At 35.6% G+C, this 23831-nt stretch overlaps 1 protein-coding gene across 1 annotated transcript in view; it reads right to left on the bottom strand.

Annotated features, from left to right (window-relative positions):
* Positions 1-23831, bottom strand: part of Lrba (LPS responsive beige-like anchor protein) — a 417455-nt gene that overhangs the window by 110278 nt on the left and 283346 nt on the right. Inside the window, exons 41-45 of the mRNA XM_048333588.1 lie at positions 22671-22773; positions 19068-19183; positions 14745-14857; positions 1819-1959; positions 544-663 (exon numbers count right to left, since the gene is read on the bottom strand). Of these exons, the coding sequence (XP_048189545.1) occupies positions 544-663; positions 1819-1959; positions 14745-14857; positions 19068-19183; positions 22671-22773 (593 nt within the window). The remainder of the gene's footprint in view (positions 1-543; positions 664-1818; positions 1960-14744; positions 14858-19067; positions 19184-22670; positions 22774-23831) is intronic.

Here is a 23831-nt window from a genome sequence, read left to right as displayed (position 1 = left end):
AGCCTAAAGAAATGAAGGAATTAAGAAAGTTTGAGTTATTTCACTGTACTATCGATGAGGTCAACGAATCCTTGCTATATGATTTAATATAGAAAATTATTCTTGTATACAATGGAATCTTTTTAACAGAGTATCTGTGATATGCAGAACATACTCCTAAGTATACAAAATCACATGAATATATTTTTAAACTATAAATTTCATATCTAAAAGATGTAATTATCACTGCACTTGAAAAGTTTCAAAAATTATTCTATTAGTAACATACACATTAGTAATGTGATTTTTCTTTTGAACACCAAGATTTTCTCATCTGGTACTTATTTTCCCCAGATGGTATAATTATTTATGTACAAGTCATATTCTTTAAAAGATTCTAAATTACATCAAAACCATAGGTATAGTTATTACAATTTAACAATAGTTCTTTGCAGAAAGAGACACTATGCCAAAGAAATAAGTTTCAGGACTTCACTCTCTGTGGCTAGTCTTTAGTAAGGAACACACTGGCAATAACAACTGTATGACGTCACATTTCTGTACCTTAATATCAGATGTATCACGCTGACTGTTGCGCCAAGCTCTGGAAACAGATGAAAATGTCCTATCTGCATGATCAAACTTCCCACCTTGCAAGTTTAGGAAGTAGGTTGTAAAGGGTTCCTGGAAAATAAGTGATTTGGGTGACTATGAACAAACTATGTAATATATATTAATATTATGTCACATTATATTATATATTTACATATTGTTATATATTATATCTAATATATTATATAATTAATGTATATTAATGTATATTAATACATACTAATTTTGCTATTACATACCCATTAATTTAAATAATTAATACATTCTAATAAAATGAATAGAAAACTTAAAATGTAATTAAAAATTCATATATTTGTCAGGCATAAATCATTTACCTAAATATCTTAACCACCAGTAGGCATTAGCTAGTAATATATCCAAGAGATAAAACGTAAGTCATAGCCAAACTATTAACTAGTGTCCATAGTTATTTTTTTCTGAATAAATATTCTTAAGTATTTCCAGAATGTGGTACATTTTCATCAAGCTTTCTTCCATGCCAAGAATATGTTATTAATAACATTTAGACGTAAATTGGATACACTGTCTTCACAGTACAGGAAAATAATCCAGGATGTGATTTTGCTATTGTTATGGTTCAATATTTAATTTATGATTAAGAAAAGAAAAATGTTTAGAAGATTTAACAGCCTCCGCTTAGTTAAAGAACACTTAAACACATATTAGTGGATAATTGCTTTGAATTAGCTAAGCACTATAAATTACTTCTAGGATTTATGTCTGCCTATACCCTTCTAACAAGCTTTAATTAATGATGTGCTGTTAATGCTTTCCCAAAGAAATTACTTTTTAGTAGACGAATCACCTTTCAATTTTACAGAAACATTACTTGTTCAACCAATGTTATCAATACACAGCAATGTGGGTGTCTTATTCCATATGGAACAACAGAAGCTTCCAAAACATATGAATATATGCCTCAGTTAATCCTTATAGTAACAGATTATGCTTTGAGGGGGGAAGAAACCACATCTATGTTAATTGGGTAAGACAGCAACCATTCAAAGAGAGTAAAGAGAAATTCATCATTCTAGGTGAAACTTTTAAAGGTAATTCTATACTAGTACATTATAAAATACATAAAAGTTAATATACAGAAATACTTAAATCACCCAAATCTATTTTTGGCTTATGATTTCTGATCATTCCATATTCATCACAACACTGAATTTACTTAGTCACATTTATTATTCAAACTGAACTTACTATTCTTAGCAGCCATGCAAGAACAAAACTTGCTGTTGAGTAATGAGTACCATAGTGGAACTTTGGAACTTGGTCATCTTCCCATGATTCAAAACGTTCTGCAAAGAAAGCTGCTCGCTTTGGATTCAAAGCTCCTATTGGCTGCCAATGAATCAAAAAGGAAAGACACATAAATGCAATCATCCTTTATTTCCTCCTCTCTTCTAAGGTAACAGTACTAGTAGGTCTGAAAATAAAATTTAAAAATACATACCACTTCAGCTAACATACGTTATAATATCAAGTATTTAGAAAAATACACTTAAACATGCACATATAGAAAAGTAGACAGGTAAACCTGCTGCACAAAGGGTTGTTTGGGTGGTAATGGGGAATGAACTCAGTTCCTCGTTAGGCACCTGCTCTATTACCCAAGCCATCCTGAAGTCCTGCACACAGTTCCACCCACCCTTTCTTTTTTTTTCGATGGTACGGTAGCATGATCTTGATTTTCAGGCTTCATAGAGGTGGTTTTTTTGTTTTCATTTTTGTTCTTTTCTTTTCTTTTTGTGCTAGTACTGGGCTTTAACTCAGAGGCAGGACATTCTTCCTTAGCTTTTTTTTTTGGTTCAAGGTTTCAAGGCTAGTGGTCTTGGGCCACAGCTCCATTTCTGGCATTTTGCCAGTTAATTGGAAAAAAGTGACTTTCAGCCTTTCCTACCCAGGCTGGTACTGAACTGCAATCCTCAAATCTCAGTCTGTGAGTAACTAGGATTAAAGGCATGAGTCACCACTGCCTGGTTTACACATAGGTTTTTAATTAACCTACAGCAAGTATCTCATTTACATGAAGTGAAAATTAGCTACATAGTATATTGGAAAGTTATCTGTAAAATCCCATGTCATTAACCAGAAACAGAATCTTGAAGCTGGAGGAATGATGTGTAATGAGGTCTGAGTAGAGATGGAACAAAACTAGGGAAGGTACCTTGGAGAGATAGAAAAATACTGCAAGAAAAGGGAACAGAAGTAACTAGAAATTTCTAGTAGAATCAGTGAAATCAGAAGTTTGCTTTTCTTGCATACCTGAAGGAATCACAGAAAATAAGGTATAGGAACAATAGACAAATTATGAACTTATCCTGAGAATCAAAACATTAACAGCAGAAGCAGCTCACTGGAAACACATACCCAGTCAAGTGAGTACATTAAATCCTACAAGCCATACCTCACAACATTCAGAATAGTGCTATTTTCAAGATGCTCTTTTAAACTGAGGTGGAAGGGAGCTGTAAAGTCCCCAACACACTGTCCGGCATAGACACACAGTCAAAGCTTAAAAGTGTTAAATGGTATCACCACTCTTGTTGCTGCTGTTGTGGTTTAGAGACCATGTGAACTCCTTTAACAACAGATAAAACACATACATTACCTTAACAAGGTGCTCAAGATTCTCAAAGGGGTGGTGTGTGGCCTCAAAAAACATTAAGATCAACAGCTTTAAATAATGGCTCATCCAGGGCTGGGGATATAGCCTAGTGGCAAGAGTGCCTGCCTCGGATACACGAGGCCCTAGGTTCGATTCCCCAGCACCACATATACAGAAAACGGCCAGAAGCGGCGCTGTGGCTCAAGTGGCAGAGTGCTAGCCTTGAGCGGGAAGAAGCCAGGGACAGTGCTCAGGCCCTGAGTCCAAGGCCCACGACTGGCCAAAAAAAAAAAAATAATAATAATAATAATAATAATGGCTCATCCTGTTAAGACATTCTAATCTCTAGAAAGCCTCCATTTCCTATTTGAATATCAGTACTAACAGGTGAATAAAGGGATGGGAAGTAAGATTTCTATGAGCTACATATTCATTATTTATAAGAGCGAGAAAAACATATGATTATGAGGAAAATGTTAAACTAAAAATATTGGTAAAAAATAGATAATATTCAGAAATGCTCCAATGAAAATGTGGCACAGTACAGACTAATTTTTGAACTATTTTTCATGTTAGGAAAATTTTAAGGCAGTATTATAAATTTGTCAATTTGGATACTTTTCTTAAATTGGTTGGTAAGCATTTTCTCCCTAAAATTATCTATGTGCTTTATCTTCAGCAGCTTTGTTTTGACCAACATTTTATTTTAAGTCATTTTTTACTTTCCCGGCAGAATTTTACAAAAACTCTTCAGTTGATTGCTAGTTCAATTCAGTGATACAGCACACTGATTTTGAAATGCTATCTTTAAATGTGTTAGTTTCTTTGCAAAAGGATTATACCGGACATATTAAATGTATGCTAGTTAAGAGAACCAATGCAGACAACTTTAAAATGTACTTAAATTGTTGCCCCTAAAGACTGAGCCATGAGAAAGAAAAAAGAGAAATAAAATCATTGCAAGACAAATTATATGAATTAAAAATACAATCAATGCTCCTTTTGTATGGTTCTGCAGAATATTAAGCATTCACTTTATCTGCTCCTATTTTTATTACTCTCCAAATGGGTACCCTCCCCCAAATCAATAGTTATAGAATCACGTTTCTTGAATATAATGCTAAAACCAATTAGGATTGATTTCACTAGTGTCTGGGGGGGAGGGGAAGCATAATACAGAGATCCGTGTAGGTAGAACCCACAGTATTGATTCTGGCTGTTATTGTTATAGTTGGTTTCTGAAGCCTGCTATAGGACAGCTATCAAGACATACCACATTTATTTGCAAGCATATAAAAAAGAAGTCCCCAAATAAAAGAAGGTTAAAAAAAAAAGACCAGTGGAGCTGTGCAATGACAATGATACACTATCAGCTTACTCAGAGAAGTTACAGTGGGAATACACACATTGAATTATACATTACGTGAAAGCACTGATTTATTGTGGTAATAACATCCACCTCATTAAAAGATTCTGCTTTGCTGCAGTTGGAAGGCTACATATTGTTTACTGCTATAAATTAATGGCAGTGCAAAGAAGACTGTGGAACCATCCTAACAATAGATCTGTAATGACAGTGCTGTATATCATGGCTTCCTCAGCAGCTTCATAATAAAATGGAGACAATGTATTGAGCTAATACATTCTACCATGCTGGCCCATATTTTTCTGACAACTGCTTTAAAAGATGAGCTGAATCCAACTATGTTATAATGCCACAAAACATTTAACTAAGCAAGAGTCAGTCATACAACAGTGCATCATAGCATTTTTAAAGTATTGTCTAAATCAGCATTTCAAGATATTTATTCATCTCTGCAGGAGAAGTAAAAGTTAAGTGATGAGGCTCCTCTTGTACTGCATATTAAGGGCAGCAATCCAAGGCAGTTCAGAATAGGTCCAGTACTTAGGGTGAGTTCTTTGTGTAATCTAAGAAACTTAGCAAGGTTTTTAAAAGCATAAAACATACAAATTTAGAGGCAAAAAGACCAAAAAATACCATTATTTAAAAAGTCATAATATCTTAGGGGGAAAAATCAATAAAAGCAAGCATTGACTAAAAAATATAAATGATGTAATTCAAGTTCATAATCAGGCAAATATAGAGTCCTAGAAAACAGAAAAATAATTTTAATCATTATAAGAAAGCCGACTAATTAGACTAAATGCAATTTTTAAAACTTTACAAAATAAAAAGTCTATCGGAACAATGTGAAAAAGAGACTCACATGAAAGAGAATAAAAAATAATTCAAATTTGGAGTCTCAGACCTAGATATAACAGAGTCCTAATAACTATTATTCAGGTTATTGAATCAAGAATATTTAAGAAGCCATCAGTTAAGGCTAGTAAAATCATTGGGATGTATTAAGAAAGAATACACTCAAAGATCGCAATCCTCTAAGCCCAAAAGCAAGATACGAACATAATATTGTGCATTACTGCCAGAAGCCTAACAGCACATAGCAGTCCCGTGTCACTGAATTTCCCAACTGCGATGTAACGAAGACAAAATTACATTTAACAGACTCAAGGGCCAACAAAAAGCATTTGAAAAGTCAAACAAGTTACAACTACCTTTTACTATAACAATTGATAGTAGTTGGGACTCACCACACTCCTTAAAAGGAACACCTCTAGACACTTAATTATCAGTAAAAGTTAGCTTTAAAAGAAAGAAAGCAAACCTATTTGGCTTTTCCTTCTCTTTGAAATGTTGAGAGCACTGACCTAAAGTTATGTAATACAAATAATACTTCTCAATTTTATTTTGCGATTAATAATAGGATTATTTAGTCTGATAATAAATGTTACATAAATATTCTATTTTGATACTAAAGAAATAATATATTCTGTTACTGTTTGTTGGATATAAGCAGGATTTATCAGTCTCAAAAAAATCCCATTATCTTCACAATTCCTTGATATATCCAAATTTATAGGACACACACACACCCACCAACCTGAGTCTGAGAGAAAGGAAATGCCTCTGAACAACTGGTCACCCCCTAGTGGTAGCAGCAAGACTGAAAGGTCCTTCCAACCAAACTGAGCAACAGTCTTGGAATCCCTTGGGTTGATGGAAACAAGGGTATTAAAAGCCTTTCTCAGGAGCTCTGGATTACATGCTCCTTTGTACTATTAAAGTTTTTTTTTTTTGTTGTTGTTGTTGTTTGGCCAGTCCTGGGGTTTGGACTCAGGGCCTGAGCACTGTCCCTGGCTTCTTCCTGTTCAAGGCTAGCACTCTACCACTTGGGCCACAGCGCCACTTCTGGCCATTTTCTGTATATGTGGTGCTGGGGAATCGAACCCAGGGCCTCATGTATACGAGGCAAGCACTCATGCCACTAGGCCATATCCCCAGCCCCACTACTAAAGGTTTTATCCCTAATTATACATTATCTATGAAAGTTACTTTAGAGGAAAGCTTTGCAATATATCACATAATTTCCAAGCTTGGGGTACATTTGAAAAGATGCTTGACCAAATAGCATTAAAAGAACCATGTGACTGAAAGGTAAGTATTGTGATCAGGTAACTGACAAAATGTAAGTATTGTAACTAAAGTTTCTGACCCTTTTTCCCTCTTAACTTTCATACTGGGACACTATGCCAAAGAACTCAAATAAGATCCCTTCATCTCCCTGAACACAGAGCCATTTAAAGAAAACATTGTACATTGTTCTGGTTGTATCATTGCCCCTCTGCAGATGAAAATAAACTGCCTCTGTGACTTAAACTACTTCATGCACTGAGGAGGGCAGCTATCTTATTTCAGTTCCAGCAGCTCTTCCATTTAAATGACAAGTCTAACAAACAGCCTGATCAGCATTTTTACACTCTTGGCTTTGGGGGTAGTTCCTTTCATGGTCTATATATGGCTGAGGCCTTTTGGCACTCCTCCTCTCCCGTGTCTGTACAGACTAGGTAACATGGTCAAAAAATTTCCTCGCCACACTACCGTAGCCAGTTTACTTATGGTGCCTATGTAGAATCATTTCAAATCCTCACAACTGATATATTTAGTGGTGATGTCTTCATAGTTCTACTAAGGGATTCTTACTATAGGTTTTTCTCTGAGTTTGAGGATGTGGTCTACATAGATGAAAAGTGTGAATGCCAAACTAAATGCCTGGAGAAACCCAAACAAGTCTCAAACAATTTAATCAGTACAGTAATTATGCAAAAGCTGAGTTTGTATAGCTTACATTTCTAATCCTAACTCCTCAAGAGGCTGAGATCTGAGGATCTTATTAACTTAAAAAAATTCCCAGTTGTTTTGAAACAATTACCATGAAAATTCACAGTAGGTATTTCTATTCTGAATCTACCTCAATTTGTACCTTCACCCTAAAGAAAGGAATCTACTGGATAATGTATGTAAAAAAAAAAGAAAGCATTACAGGATAAAACTAGTAATGTATCCAAATAAAACAATGCATTTATAAATACTAATAAATGGTCACTCCACACCACAGTAACTTAGCAAGATTAGAGAATAAATACCTAACTTTGACAGGGATTTCTGACTTGCAGTGTGTTGCTGGTGTATGTCAACATTATTCATCACCCTGACAGTAATATTAACCACAATCCATTTCAGTTGCTCCAGTTTATCATTTTCTGACTAATGTTAAAAAAACAATGTCATTGGAGGCTGCTTAAATTAAGTGTTGGGTTAACCTCTGTTAGAGTCATTTAAAAACTTTCAGTAGACATAACTTCTAGAAGGAAACCCTATTGTCTACATTTACTACTAATGCCTAAAAGATGTAAAATAAAAAAATGGTCATATAGTCAATTAATCAATTACATTTCTTATTTTAAAAACAAAGCTTCCACAAACTCATTAAATATGCCACTTATATGTGTGTGGGCATACACACATATATATGTTCCTCCTTTGCTAAATTTCCTATTAAATTCTGGGGAAATAATTGTACAAACTTAGTTCCAACTAATACAACACACTGAACAAGTAACTATTTCAGTTTAAAAAGGCCAGCATACCTATGAGAAATGTTCTTGAGATTTACAGAAAAAATTCATTTTGTTAAAGAGGATCCTACAATAAAGCTTTCAATAAAGATTTCAGCACTTATAAAAGGAAGCACACTAACTTCTCTGGTCCTCTCATTGTACCTTTTTTTTTGCCAGTCCTGGGCCTTAGACTCAGGGCCTGAGCACTGTCCCTGGCTTCATTTTGCTCAAGGCTAGCACTCTGCCACCGGAGCCACAGCGCCACTTCTGGCTGTTTTCTATATATGTGGTGCTGGGGAATCAAACCCAGGGCTTCATGTATACAGGGCAAACACTCTTGCCACTAGGCCATATTCCCAGCCCTATCATTGTACCTTTTAAGGCTCTTTTCTCTATCTGTACCATACTGATATTCTTTTCCTAAGACTTCTGTATCCATCTCCATCCCTCCTATTAATTTCCTTGCTGCTCTTGCTTGCTTTAGGAGTCTTCATTTTCTATGAAATCACTTTCTTGTTCTATCATTACTCTCAGGACGTATATTTTAGATCTTTTGTTTCTTAAGGCTTCCAGTGCTTTCTAAATTGCCTCTGCTTCTTCTAGCTTCCTTTTATCTGTCTATTCGTTGTACTCTTTGTTGCCGTGCACACTGGAGATTGTATTTAAATGTTCGCTGATCTTTGGCTGCATCTCACTTTTAAGAAAGAGGGCCTAAAGAGCTGGTTAAGTACCTGGAGTAGCAGCAGCATGGCCTGGTAAGACTTCATGGGAAAAAAACCAGGGAGATGCTGAGTGAAGGCCTAGGCCTTAGTGTTTCTCAGGTCTTTTCTCTGCAGTGAGTCAGTATGTCTGCCTCACTGGCGGAGTTGGTGTGAGCCTGGCTATAGAATCTGATAGCATGACAGCACCAGGCCTGGGGGCTGTCACTATTCAGTACTCAAAGCCTTCCCTCCTTTACCTTCAACCCTCCCTCGGCTGCGCTTGGAATTCTCAAATGAGAACTTCTCTTTGGAAACTCTTTTCCTCCTAAAACTAAATTCTTTGCTTTTTGCTAAAGTAGAGGGCACAAGTACAGCTATATTTGGAAAGATGTATGTGTGTGTGTGTGTGTGTGTATATATGTATGTATATCTATATCTCTCTATATAAATATATAGACAAAATTTTATACTATATATTGTTTATATGTTATAAATATATTTATCTAAATGTTTATATATTTAATATCTACAAGTATATAGATAAATCTACATATAAATACATATTTATATATACATATATATGGATATAGAGATTTATACATATAAATAGAGAAAGAGATATATAGATGAGATCATATATAGAGATAGATAGATGAGATCAAATCCTGGAATTACCACCTGAAAAATGTGTGACCCAGACAGCTATTTCACCTCACTAAATCTCAGTTTCCTAATTTATAAAATAATCACACAGTGCTTAGAATGCTGCTAAGGGAACTAAAGAAGGCAGCATATGGAATGTTTGTTCATCTGGAAAGCACATATACGAGCTCACCTAAGAATCTTACAAATATACTCTGAACTTTCCTAATATAACTCAATGATAAAAAAATGCATCCAATGCAATTTATACTATAATCTCTAAAGTAAAAGTAGTATAAAGTAATATTCATTTTAATGCCAAAACTAAAATATTCTTACATATTTTGTCACTTGATAAAAATACTAGGTATAATTAAGCTATAATAATCCAGAATGATAAAAATTTTCATCTGCATTGTATTTAAACAATTTAAAATCCATTATTTACCATCAGACTTGTTTCTTTTTTTTAAAAAGCTTCAAGTTCTTTGACTTTATTGGCCCAATAAATAGAGAAACAAAATAAAAGCTATAGTAGCTATCGTATTTAAACAACATTCCCTTCACCCTCAAAAAGAGAGTTCTATTCCCACTGTGACATCTAGATGGTATATTGATTCCTGGTGTGTCTGTTACAGAGCAGACTAAAAGGACTGGCATTTGTCAGAAACAGCACTTAAAACTTAAGGAGATAAAGAAGTGCTGTCTGATCAACAACAGTTAAATGTCGGTAGTCAATTCCAGGTCAAGATGCTATATATTAAATGTGTATGTAAGAGGGAAATATATAAAAACACACAAAATGATAGAACATAAAGGATAGACAAGGAGAGAGGTGGAAGGAAGAAGAGAGGGGAGGAGAAAGAGAAAGAAATGGAGAAAAGAAAGAAAGGTAAAGAGAAAGAAGGGAGGAAGGAGGGGGGGAGAAAGCAAGAGTGAATTCATAAGAATAGACATGCCCAGGATAAATAGTAGCCCTGAAATCCAAGTTCTCCTCACATTTATGGGTTTATTCTTCAGAAACACTGAATCCAGTGTGGGAAATGGAACATGCTGGGTTACAGGGTATGAACATGTAGTTCTGGGAAATAAGATTATAAAAGCCAAACCCATCCAAGGTGATTTCGAAGAGCCTGGGTCCGACTTGAAGCTTCTGTTCTGGTAACGTAACTTTGCTCTCTGTGCTGCGAGGCAGGGATCAGACCACAGGACAGGCTCACCCTTCTCTACACTCATCTCTTGTTTCTGCACTCTTGTAGAGGAGCAGCTTGTGTTGTCTTTGCACTTTAAACATAAAAAATTAGTTTTTCTTTGCCCTCTACCCCAAAACGATTTTCAGTACTTTCTTCATTTAAAAAAATGCGAGTTGCTAAGAGCATTGTCCAAAAGGAAATGTACTCATTATCTGACTTACATAACTGTAAACCCTCTGTACATCACCTTTACAATAACAATACAAAATTTAAATGTGAGTTCCAATTATTAAAAAATAAAAGCATTTGCTTTTGGCCACACCATTCCTAGATTCCCCCTTCTCAACCTTCAGTTTAATTTTTTACTCAAATAGTAACTTTCAGATTTTATTCTTCCCTATTTCCAGAAACTGAAGGGTTCTGGACTCATGATAGCATCCAATTAACAACCAATAAATGAAGAAGTAAATGAGCAGTAAAGAGGGATTCTCTAGCTTTCAACAAACACCTAGCTTTAAACACACACACACACACACACACACACACACACACACACACACACACACACACACACACACACACGAAAGCAATTTGGGAAAAGCTTTCCTTTCCAAAAAATAGAATGCTGCTTGATTTCTATCATGAGTTTTGGCAGACAAAGTGAATGGCAAATTAGTGAAAAACAAAACAAAAACACTAAAATAGACAGCCATTGGTGCCCTAAGTAGAAGGCAGTATACATACTGCAATGTTTCTCAGACTTTCTAGCCTCAAATTCAAAATCAATTATGCTTTGGCATACCCTACGTGGTTACTGTACATGATTTTGGTACACTGGGTATTGTATATATGCCTACCTGAACTAGGGAAGGGAAAGAAAAATGAGGGTGTCACAGATATAACAAGAAATGTACTCACTACCTTATTATGTAACTGTAACCCTTTGCACAACCCCTTGTCAATATACAACTCTAGTACTTACATGTACACACACCACACAAACACAAGCACATGATGCACATATTTTCCTCTGCATGTTACATATGCTCCTCTAGTCACTTAAAAATACAGTTATGAAAGAAGTGGAAAAGGCCCTGGCTTACTCTTCTAATTGGTGTTTATACCCACTAGCTGTATAACCTTGTGAAACTTGATTAACCTCATGATGCTGTTTCGACCTCTGTAAGAGACAAAAATAATGTCACCTGTCTTTAAGGGATTTGGTGGGGCTTAAAACAATTAACACATGTGAAATATTTAGCCTGGCATATAGTAAGCACTCAATAAATACTAATTCATAATAAAGTAGAATACTCCTGCCTTTTCACTTCCATAGCCTGCAGAATGATTATCAACAGCACTTTGATCTAAAGACACATTAGGATTTTAGAACAGATACTCAGATTACAACAAAAATGTATGTTGGGTGTTCCACAATAACTAAGCTTATCAACTAGAAGAGAAATGGTTGCTCAGATTGTCTGGTTTCAGAAAATTGGTTTATATAATCACTTGTCAAAGTAGAATGAAGAAAAACAAAAGTTACAGTTAGAAAGAAAGTAGTAAAAATCCTCTATAAAGAAAGTCCTGCGGGGCTGGGGATATGGCCTAGTGGCAAGAGTGCTTACCTCGTATATATGAAGCCCTGGGTTCGATTCCCCAGCACCACATATATAGAAAACGGCCAGAAGTGGCGCTGTGGCTCAAGTGGCAGAGTGCTAGCCTTGAGCAAAAGGAAGCCAGGGACAGTGCTCAGGCCCTGAGTCCAAGGCCCAGGACTGGCAAAAAAAAAAAGAAAGTCCTGCAACCATCAAAAGTTGTTTTTATGGTATGACATTTTGTAAATATATTCCTATCCTAATTACAATTTCTTATATGGACAAAACCAAAATGTCGGTTCTTATCTCTTTCAAAGAGCCTGTCAAAATATAAAAATCAATGTGTACTCATAAAATATAGATTAATGTCACTCCAAATTCTATGCATGGCAAGAACTGTCTTCTTGTCAGTCAGAATTTTAGACTTGTAATGAAACCACTTGAAATGTAGGTGGGGGGGGGGAGGGAATTAACTTCAAAACTGATGCTTGTGCTTTTTCAGCCTTAGAAGAATAAATTAAACCACTATACTAAATGAAGACTTTATCAATATAAGAAAATACTTATTTTTCAACTTTTTCATCCCAACACAGATTTGACCTTTTCAACATACTGACAACACTAATTTATAATCACAGTAAAGAGATACTGTATATAAAATAAAACCTTCTACTTTTAAAACATTTTTTACATTATTCTATTGATATTTTTCCTTTGCTCCAAGAATGATCAGAAAAATCACTCTGAAGTAAGGGTGTTTATTATATTAATTCAGCTTCAGAAAGTGAATTCCCTGTGCAACATGGAGAAGATTACCAAATAAAATTGTAGCTTTGTATCAAAGCACTAAAATTCCTCTGAAAACTAGCTTTGGGGAAATTAAATAGACATAAATATGCATAAATAATTCAGTGCACTTTTAAAGCCAGTCAGGGTACATTATCTACTTAAGAATAGAGAAAGATCTGCTTATGCTCTATATTAAGCTTTGCACACAATGTTTTCCAGGATTTCACAAGTTTATTTAAATAAATAGTAATGTTTGCCAAATGTATACTATGGGACAAATTTTAATCCAGTTCTATTATAGTCATTATTTGTACAGATACAGATCATTTAAATGTGAGATGCATTACTGAAAGCAAGTGCATGAATAAATACTTGAAGACTGAATCTCATGGCAAACATTTGGCAGGCCTTATTACTTAAAGGAATGAGGTATTTTTATTGAGAAAACAATGACTATTTTATAGGCAAAAAGTGTAATTTCCAAATATCTGATATGCATAATTATTTCACTTAAAATACTATAATTAATTCCAAACCCACTTATTCCATCAATATTTAGTGACCACAGTTAGGACCAGTAGGTTGTTATTCCAAGAACTGAATGACTTTTGTAGGGCTCACACTACTGCTATTTCCTGGGGATGAAATATTCTTTATAAGTCAGGTGGTGGAGTAGAACTCCCCACTTCTTCCTGTACCTTCTGATGACATTGCTACTTACTACTGAACTACGTGCACTTGGGCTCTGGCAAAGGCACTTTGAAAAAATATTCCCGTCTCAGTAACAAGTATAAATATTTCCTAAAATCACTCAAAATATGAAAGATGGATACCACTATAGTTAAATGCATGAAATCTCACAAAGGATATTTCATGTTTTTGTTTAGTAGATATAGCCATCTGTGCATAGATATTAATGAAAGCAATTCTTCCTTTGGTTTTGTTGGTCTCCTTATACTTTGAATGTAATTTTTAAAAAATCAATGTTACTATTGATCATTTAGTGGGGCAAAAAAGACAAGATACTCCTGCCACTAGGCCACATTCCCAGTCCCCCAAGTATTAGGATTATAGACATGTGCCATCATGCCTGCCTACAAAAAACTTGTACTAAATTACAAACTTATGCCAAAACCCATACTGAAGAATTCCTTTATAAGACAGGAGGTGAGGGCTAGGAAAATGGCCTAGTGGTAAAGTGCTCGCCTCGTATATATGAAGCCCTTCCTTGGTTTCGATTCCTTAGCACCACATATACAGAAAAAGCTGGAAGTGGCACTGTGGCTCAAGTGGTAGAATGCTAGCCTTGAGCAAAAAGAAGCCAGGGACAGTGTTCAGGCCCTAAGTTCAGTCCCAGGACTGGCAAAAAAAAAAAAAAAAACCAAAAACAAAAAAACAAGAAAGAAGACAGGAGATGATTCTTATCGAACTCCAAAAAGCACACTAACATATCATTCATTTTTGTGAAGCAAAATTTACGTTGTGAGAAGTTCATAAAATGTGAGATTTCAGGTAATACTGTATTTAAGGGATTTTTAAGGCTTTTTGAAAATAAAAGTAATCAAATTTATTTTTATATTCAAGACAATGATATTTCAGATGACTGAGCAAGTACCTTGGACAAATCTCTGAAATTGCTTGGCAAGGTAAGATCTAGTTCTTCAGATTCGTAGTTAGTGATGACCCAGGGAAAGACAGGATACTGATTTAAGTCATTATAACTCCGTCCTGGTGGGGGGAAAAGACATTTTTAATTTAGAGTAAAAATAAAGAAGACAAATTCAGTAATTATAATGTACTAAAAATGACAAAAAACAAGTAACAAGTTTTGGAGACGAGGTACTGTTTTTGGTGCTGTGTACAATGATATCTATTTGAGCTTTACAAAACCCCTGTGAAGTATCATCTTGGCATTACTGGCAAAAAAACTGAAGCATTAAAGTTTGAGATACTTGTGTCAAATTACTTGATTAGCAATAGTCAGACCACATTCAAGTTCAAAACTGTAATTATGTCAAACTACACTTGATTATTCTTTATTATCTGAAGTAGGATTCAAGTAAAATATTCTTTTAGAGATGGGAAGGGGAGGGTAAGGAGTGCTGGAGATTGAATCAAAGACCTCATGAATGCAAAGCACATATTCTAACAACACCAGCTCGGAAATACGTGTAATTAAGGCTCTAAAAAAACAATTAAAATTCTGACAGGAAATTTCAAAACCAGAATCTTCTTACTGACACTAATTAACCAACCAATCAACCAGTGAAACAAGATTAAATGAACCAACTCCTATGGACATTCCCTAGTCATATGAAAAGTGAGAATTGTATTAACAAACTCAAGTTTCTGTGGTAGCTTTCAAATCCTATGATCCTCTGAAAAATGTCACGCAGTACTGTTAGTCTGGCTCCCCACTCCCTCAAAGTCCTTGAGACCTCCTTCTATACTAGTGACATCCTGGGACAAATTTAAGTTTGCTAAAAATACAAATGTCAGCAATGAATGGATCACACTGGTAGTCCTAGCTATCCAGGAGGCCACACTTAGAAGTCATTCTAGACAGAAAAATATGCAAGACCCTGTCTCCAAAAGTAACCAGGAAAAAGTCAGGGTGGAACATGACTCAAGTGGAAGATGACGAGTCAGCTAGCAAGTTGAACAAGTGTGAGGTCCTGAGTACCTATTAAAAAAAGTAACAAAACAAAAAGAAAACCCCTCAGTAACAACAACAACAACAAAAAAGAGCAACAAAACACCACAAATGCAAAAGATGTGTAGCAGTTTTCTGTGTATTACTATTGCAGGAAAGCAATGGGGGAAATCATTGCTTCTGGCAATAAAAATTTTTTAAAAAGCAGGCATTAGAATCCTAGATCCACTATTTAGCAAAATTCAATATGAACCGACTTCTATCACTGAAGTACATGGGAGACAGGAATGCCAATGTTGTTTGCATCCTTTTATGTTGAATCTTCTATCCTTTCCATTCCTCTTTCTTTCTCAAACCTGAGTTAAAGTGATTCTGTACATAGACTCTTGGTCTCTAAGCCCTTTAAATGACTGGACATATGTAACTGCATTGGACTCTTATTCATCTTTAAAATAGAAATATGAAATATAAGGGCAACTTTAACTTGGAGGCTATTACATCATTAGATATTCCTGTCAATAATTTATAAATTGTGACAAAATAACCAAGAGTAGTGACAAAGACAAATCAGTTTTGATCTCTGTTTTCACTCCTACTTCCTTCTTGATGGTTAAAATTAGCAAGTAGCAAAATCTTTTTCTTGTCCCATCCGCCTAAATGTGGAATAATACTTCTGAAAAAGCTGCTCTATCTTAAGAAAAAATATGCATTTCCTTAGCATGTAGACTTTTAATAAATTTAAACTCAACACACAGTGACTGAATGCCTACGGACTGTGTAATAGTCATGTAAGCATAAGAAACTATGTATGTCAGAGACAAAAGAAATCTTAAAAAATACACTGAACCCTGTACCACAGAGTGTGAACCATCCAAAACAAGTTACTAATTCTACTTTTAGCAAAGAACATACAGGGGACTAAACGATATTATAGGAGGGCTGGGGGTGTGGTTCAAGTGGTAGAGTACCAGCCTGGCAAGTGGAAAACCTTGAGTTCAAACCCCAGTACAAAAAAAATAAATAAATACATAAAACATAAATAAAAGCTATTTTGAGAAGTGGGATCATGTCATTTCATAAATGTTGCTTTATAATCATTATGAATTCAGTTTATTTTGGTTAACTGACTTACCACATCCAAAATATGCCCATTAAACTTGAAATATGTTTGTGATCTCACACTCCAAATTAAAAATCCTTACAATATTTAATTACATATTCCCTTTTATGTAAGCATACATGCCCACACTATCTTCATCCTTTTCCCTCGTGCTTTCCCTTAACTGATAACTACAAGATGAGCCCCTTCAATTTCATTTCTTCGTAATAGTCTCTCTCTTCTCCATTTCTCTACCACTCTTCTTTTCTTGGCTAACAGTAATTCCTCTGGTGATGTACTTAGCTTCTCTTTACCCCCAATTTATTTTTCATATAGCCTCTAAGTTAATTTTGCATACATTTCTAATATCACTTATATACTCAAAACTTTTCAAACCTTCCCAGTAAAGTGTCAATTTCTTAAACTGACAGAAAATCCTCCACAATGTCTCCATACTAACAGCCAATTTCCTAACTTTATACTTCATCATGCAGACACACATAAACTATTGATAAGTATAGAATACTATTATTTGGGGGGGAGGGGTGTTACCGGGGATTATACTCAAGAGTGGGAGCTTCAAGTACTTCACTGAGCTACTCATCTGGTCCTTTTGCTTTAGTTTGTTCTACAGAGAGCTTTGCACTAACTTTGTCTGGAATTAATTATAGGGGCTACCACCATGCCTAGATGTCCAGGGATATTTTGTATTTTTCCCTTCTTTGAATGCTAACTTGTGCTTTTGGTTCCACAAAGCATAATTTCTATTCTCCTAACCATATTGTCTGCCAAAGTAGCATCCATCTTCCCTTTATTGAAATTGTTATTTTCTCCTTATTCCTATCAACTGGGTGATTACCACTTTGCTCTTTTTTCACTGACTCTACACCTTTTTGCTATAAAAACATATAATAAAGGTTGAACATCTCTAAAGAAAAAAAACTGAAATCTCACTTGTATTTTTGAACTTTTGAATTTTTGGACTAGAAATGTACAATTGGTAAAGTCTCTACACATATTCCAGAATCTGAAAAACTCTGGGCGAAATATGAAACACTTCTAGTTCCAAAATTTCAGATCAGGGATTGTACTCACATTTGTATGCAAGATAACTTCACTGTGAGTAAGCAATATGCTAATTCTCTTTGAATGTCTTTTGTGCCTCAAAAAGAAATCATGTCAGATTGCTGAAATACATCTCAAATGCCTTACAAATTCATTCCCTGGCACAAAAGGAGACACAGTTCTAGTCTTTATTCTTTTCCAAAGAAACCATTTCAATGGAGATTTTAAATGGTATTGTATGATTATAGGCCTTGTAAACGGCCTCTTATTTTGATTTTAAATGCTCATATATAGGTCACAATTACAAATGCTCTTTAACTTAATACTGTACCCACAGTTGTTGTTGTTGTTGTTTTTTCTTTTTTTTGGCCAGTCCTGGGGCTTGGACTCAGGGCTGAGCACTGTCCCTGGCTTCTTTTTGCTCAAGGCTAGCTCTCTGCCACTTGAGCCACAGCGCCACTTCTGGCTGTTTTCTGTATATGTGGTGCTGGGGAACTGAACCCAGGGCCTCATGTATACGAGGCAAGCACTCTTGCCACTAGGCCATATCCCCAGCCCTGTACCCACAGTTGTAATTTAAATTTTTCTAGGTAGTACTTCATGGTTTCATCGTAAGTTATTTAAGGGCCTTAAATTTCTATATTGTTCCTCAATCCTATCATTCTGTTATGGGTCCATTCTTACTGTATTAAGTAATTATAAATTTTTATTTTCACTGTTTTGGAAAAAGGTTTTATGCTTCATTAGGTTATATCCTTCAAAGAGCTGTTTATATATTTTGGTAGAAATGATTTTATCCATCTATTTTTTATGACATTCCTAGGGCTTGAATTCGGGGCTTGGGTGATTTCTTTAGCTTACCCCCAACAGGGCTAGTGCTCTACCACTTGAGTCAACTCCACTTCCAGCTTTCAGAGTCTCATGGACGTTCATGCCCAGGCTGGCTTTGAACCATGATTCCCAGATCTTACCCTCCCTAAGTGGCTAGGACTACAGGTTTGAGCCACTAGGTATTCTAATAGAAATAAAATAAGGTACTTATACCAGGACCCAAAATGATCCGATCCTATAATAACTATAATTTATTATTTGGCACAAGACAGTGTGTGACCTGAGATTACCTGCAATGGTGTTGAGGAACATCAAGTACTCAAAATTTGAGACCTCTCTGTGCTGCCACCGCTGCGTCATATTAGATGCTTTAAAAAGCTGACGTGGACTAGCTAATGAAATACGCCTGCAAGAAAAGAGAATTCACGGTAAAATCAACTTAAACTTGAGATTCATTATGTTTTTATAACAAATCATGAGTTATCTATACTTATTCAATATTTATCATGAAATTTATAATCTTGAAAAGCTCTATTCATGTAAGCCTAATAAATGCTAGCTGCATCTTAATCTACAATTAACAGTTAACAAATGATTTGAACAAGCTATAGGTCTATTATACATGTTCTATCATTCAGATAAGATGCCATTAAAATGTCATTATAATATTCACATTCCGCAAAGGTTGATAAAATGGAACAATTAATAAATCATCATGAAATGGACATAAAATCATGTTCATATTTTTATGAATGTTAAGAAAAATACTGCACATTATAAATTTAAATGTTATATTTTCACATCCTCTGTAAAAAAGAAAAGGAGAAATTTTCCACATAGCTTCTTAGAAGACATAGTTAATTAATGAGATACTAAACGAGACAAGTGACCAACGCTAGGACCACTGGGAAATAGGTGGCAGGACTATTCACTACATTCAAAGTCTAGGGTCATAGACATGTGCTATTGCAGAAGGACAAGATAAGTACTTCTTTAAAAGACTTATCGGGGTGCTGGGAATATGGCCTAGTGGCAAGAGTGCTTGCCTTGTATACATGAAGCACTGGGTTCGATTCCCCAGCACCACACATACAGAAAATGGCCAGAAGTGGTGCTGTGGCTCAAGTGGCAGAGTGCTAGCCTTGAGCAAAAAGAAGCCAGGGACAGTGCTCAGGCCCTGAGTTCAAGCCCAGGGCTGGCAAAAAAAAATTATTGGGTATAGTCCAAATAGATAAATATATCCACTGTAAGTGACAAAACAATTTATTATTACAATAATATTTCTAGAGGAGTACATTTACCACCCTGATAAGAGTATTCTCATCATCACAAAAATTTATCTTATGTCTATTTAGAGTTAATCTCCATTCTAGTTCAAAGCACCCACCAGGCCACTGATGTCTGTAAGCCTGCCTTTCCTGGGCATTTCAGGTAAATTTCATTAGTAGTATTTTGTGACAGGCTTCATTCAATAATCAGAATGTGTCTGAGATTCAACAATATGATCCCAAATATCAGTAGTTCACTCTTTCTTGGATTTTTGTCAAAGACTTTTTTTCTTTGTCTACTGAGATGATCCAGTGGTCTTTGTCTCTTATTCTATTAAGCAATTACACTGATTTCAGATATGCAACAACTTGTATTTCTGTGATAAAACCCAGATATGCATTTCAAAATCATTTTTATATGTACGTTTCTTTATTTAGAGACCTTAGTTGTCATAAATTTGTTCTTTATACTTCTTTCAATTCTTTCCATTTCTATATGGTCAGTAGTAATGTCCCTACTTTCATTTTCTGATTTTTTTTTTTTTTTTTGCCAGTCCTGGGCCTTGGACTCAGGGCCTGAGCACTGTCCCTGGCTTCTTCCCGCTCAAGGCTAGCACTCTGCCACTTGAGCCACAGCGCCACTTCTGGCCGTTTTCTGTATATGTGGTGCTGGGGAATCGAACCTAGGGCCTCGTGTATCCGAGGCAGGCACTCTTGCCACTAGGCTATATCCCCAGCCCTCATTTTTTGATTTTTATAATTTGTGTCACCTGCCTTTTTCATGGTTGGCTAAACTTTGTGTTGATTTTACTAATCTTTTTCAAGAATCAACTTTTGTTTCAGTGATCTTTACTGTTTTGGCTTTACTGATTTCTGCTATAATTATCATTATTCATTTTTTCTATTTACTCTATTTAGCTTGCTCTTTTTTTTGTTCTTTTTTTTTCCAATTTTCTGATTTAGATACAGATATTTAAAGCTATCTATTTCCCCTAACACTACTTTATTTATATTCCATAAATTTGAGTGTTGTTATAGCCCCAAGTCACTAAAATTGACATGGAGAGGAGTGGCCAAAATCACCAAGAGCTACATGGTAGAGTCATGGAAACATGTGTGAGGATAAAAGGAAAGGGGTTCCCAAACACAGGCACTCTCTAAGCGTTTGCCTGTGGGTGAGAAAGTGATGTAGCCCTTCCCCACTGGCCCACCAGACAGCCTACTCTAGCTCCTCTCTAAACATGATTTCTTGGTAACTGAATGATGACAGGCCTGTGTTAAACTTAATGACTAGTTCTCTTCTGTGTGTGTGTGTGCGTGCGCGCATGCGCATGTTGTATTCATTCAGTGATAAGGCTGAGCATACCTCATTGTAGAGTGGGGAAATCTGGAGTGACACTGTAGGTGAAGACCTGGGGATTAGGCAATATCTTACTGTGTAAATAAAACCAGTACACATATGTACTGTGAATATCTATGAAATGTCAGAACACACTGGAGAGAAAAGTGATGGTAAGATTAATACTCTTGTGCTGCCACTTGCCATTGATGGTGTGTCAGGATCAACACAAATGTCTTTACTAGCTCATCCAGTCTTAACAGCACTAACTGCAGGGTTACCACATCTGGATAGAGTAGCTTATAAACTCCAATAAAATCCCAGGGCCTGTTCTCCAAGTACAGCTTGTTGACACTGTAGGCAAATTCAGGATATTCAGCCCTCTTTTAGTCAAAATCTACACTTGCTGTCTTACTCATTTCTCAACAGATCTCCTCACCTTTAAATACTATTATCCCTTGGAATGACATTTTCCTATTATTTGAGCCATTCTTAGTTAGTTTTGGTGCTTGGTTTGAGTAGGCAAGGCTGGAGAAGAGGTTCTGTTTTCTTGCCCTGGCATTTGTGAAAACACCATATTGTCTTAACTGGAGTGGTTTTACAGTTAGTTTTGAAATAAGTGTCGGGGTTCCTCAGGACATAGCCATAGTCTCTCTTGCCATTCCATAATCTCTCTCCAGGTGGCTTTCTAATTTAGTTCAAAGGGGCAGCAATTTTTCATTGCTTGGAGCTCTCAGATATCCCTTACATCTAACTTCCAATTGTATATCTGTCAGTGGGTCCAATTTGAATATTCCTAAAACTAGTTGGATCCTCTGACCATCTATCTCTTTCCCAAAGCCCCAATCATGAGAATGGAAAAATGCATGACAATCACTGCTCAGACCCAGGCTGAAACCTGGGCAGATATACTGACTATTTCCTTTTCTTATTACCTTCCAATTCTGCTCTCCAAACCCCACAAATTGCATTTCCTACAAATTCCTAAACAAAGAATTACATTATAAGGTCATATGTCACCAGAACTGTCTTCTGTATGTCACTCTCTTTCAAAGTAAATCACTAGTTTCTACTGTTACTTGCCTTCAAACTATTTTTGTTGTTGTTGTTGAGAACACTAAAAATTTTGCCTCACATTAGAATATTTGCACATATTGGGTGGTTGTATTTCTTCACATTGAAATTAAAGACAAGAGGCCATACATTACAAATAAAACATACTAATGCATATTAATGAGAATATTACCACAGAGTATTTTCTATATTTTTCTCATGTAAAACAGTACCTGGTTTGAGGTAATCCAAAACTGGTTCCGACACCAACACGAGGGAGATAGTTCACCACTTTCTTTACTGTTGCGGGGTCTGGGAAGTTGAACATTACAGCAACTAAAAGTAATTTTGTAAAAATTAGAATACAGCATGACTTCTTTCTGGAAAATGGATTTCCTAATTCAACAGAATATTTTCTCCATTCTAACATTCAGTGTCATGTATATTGAGCTTCAGTACTAGTGCTCTAGACATGGTATTTGTCTCGCTGTGCGCTCCTTTAGCACAGACAGTTTCATCTGTAAACGGTGTGAGAAGTTCTGAAAACTGCTGTCATCTTAAGAGTAAGATGAAGCTATAACTCTGAATTTATAAAATTGAATTTACATCAAATACAGTTTTCTACATTTCTAGACAGCCAACTTTTTTTTTTTTAAAGAAATCAGGCTTGGGCTGGGGATATGGCCTAGTGGCAAGACAGCTTGCCTCGTATACATGAGGCCCTGGGTTCGATTCCCCAGCACCACATATACAGAAAACGGCCAGAAGTGGCACTGTGGCTCAAGTGGCAGAGTGCTAGCCTTGAGCAAAAGGAAGCCAGGGACAGTGCTCAGGCCCTGAGTCCAAGGCCCAGGACTGGCCAAAAAAAAAAAAGAAACCAGGCTTATAAAGTTACCCATCTAGCACCAATAGCCATAAATAGAGTGAAATTTCAGTTATTTTTCCAGTGATAAAGAAATGAAGAATAGTATTCTATAATATTTATGTATCTATAGTTCATATGCTCATATAATCCACATGAATTTGGGCCCTGAAAAAACTTTAGTCATATTTAGTCATATTTAAATGCTTTTTAATCATTCCTACTTCAATAATTACACATGTGTGTGAAAATGAAAAGGCACCCATCAATATAAATCAGATTCAATATATAAATGTTAATAACAATGGTATATAAATCTTTATTCCTCTTGAAACTATGCTGCTAAGGTTATGAAACTGGAGAGAAAATTTAGAAGATATCAATTTGGCCCATCTTGAAACTTTAAATATATGTTAACATTAGTATCAGAATCAGAGGTAGCTTTAAATGTGTATATAAAAGGCCATCCTCTACCTAGACTGAAAAAAATAGTTAAAACAAACAAAAATGACCTATGTTACCATACCTATTA

Source organism: Perognathus longimembris, chromosome 24 (genome assembly GCF_023159225.1).
Source record: "Perognathus longimembris pacificus isolate PPM17 chromosome 24, ASM2315922v1, whole genome shotgun sequence".
Classification (NCBI taxonomy): domain Eukaryota; kingdom Metazoa; phylum Chordata; class Mammalia; order Rodentia; family Heteromyidae; genus Perognathus; species Perognathus longimembris.
The sequence above is the reverse complement of the archived record's forward strand: the minus strand, read 5'-3'. Positions and strand labels throughout refer to the sequence as shown.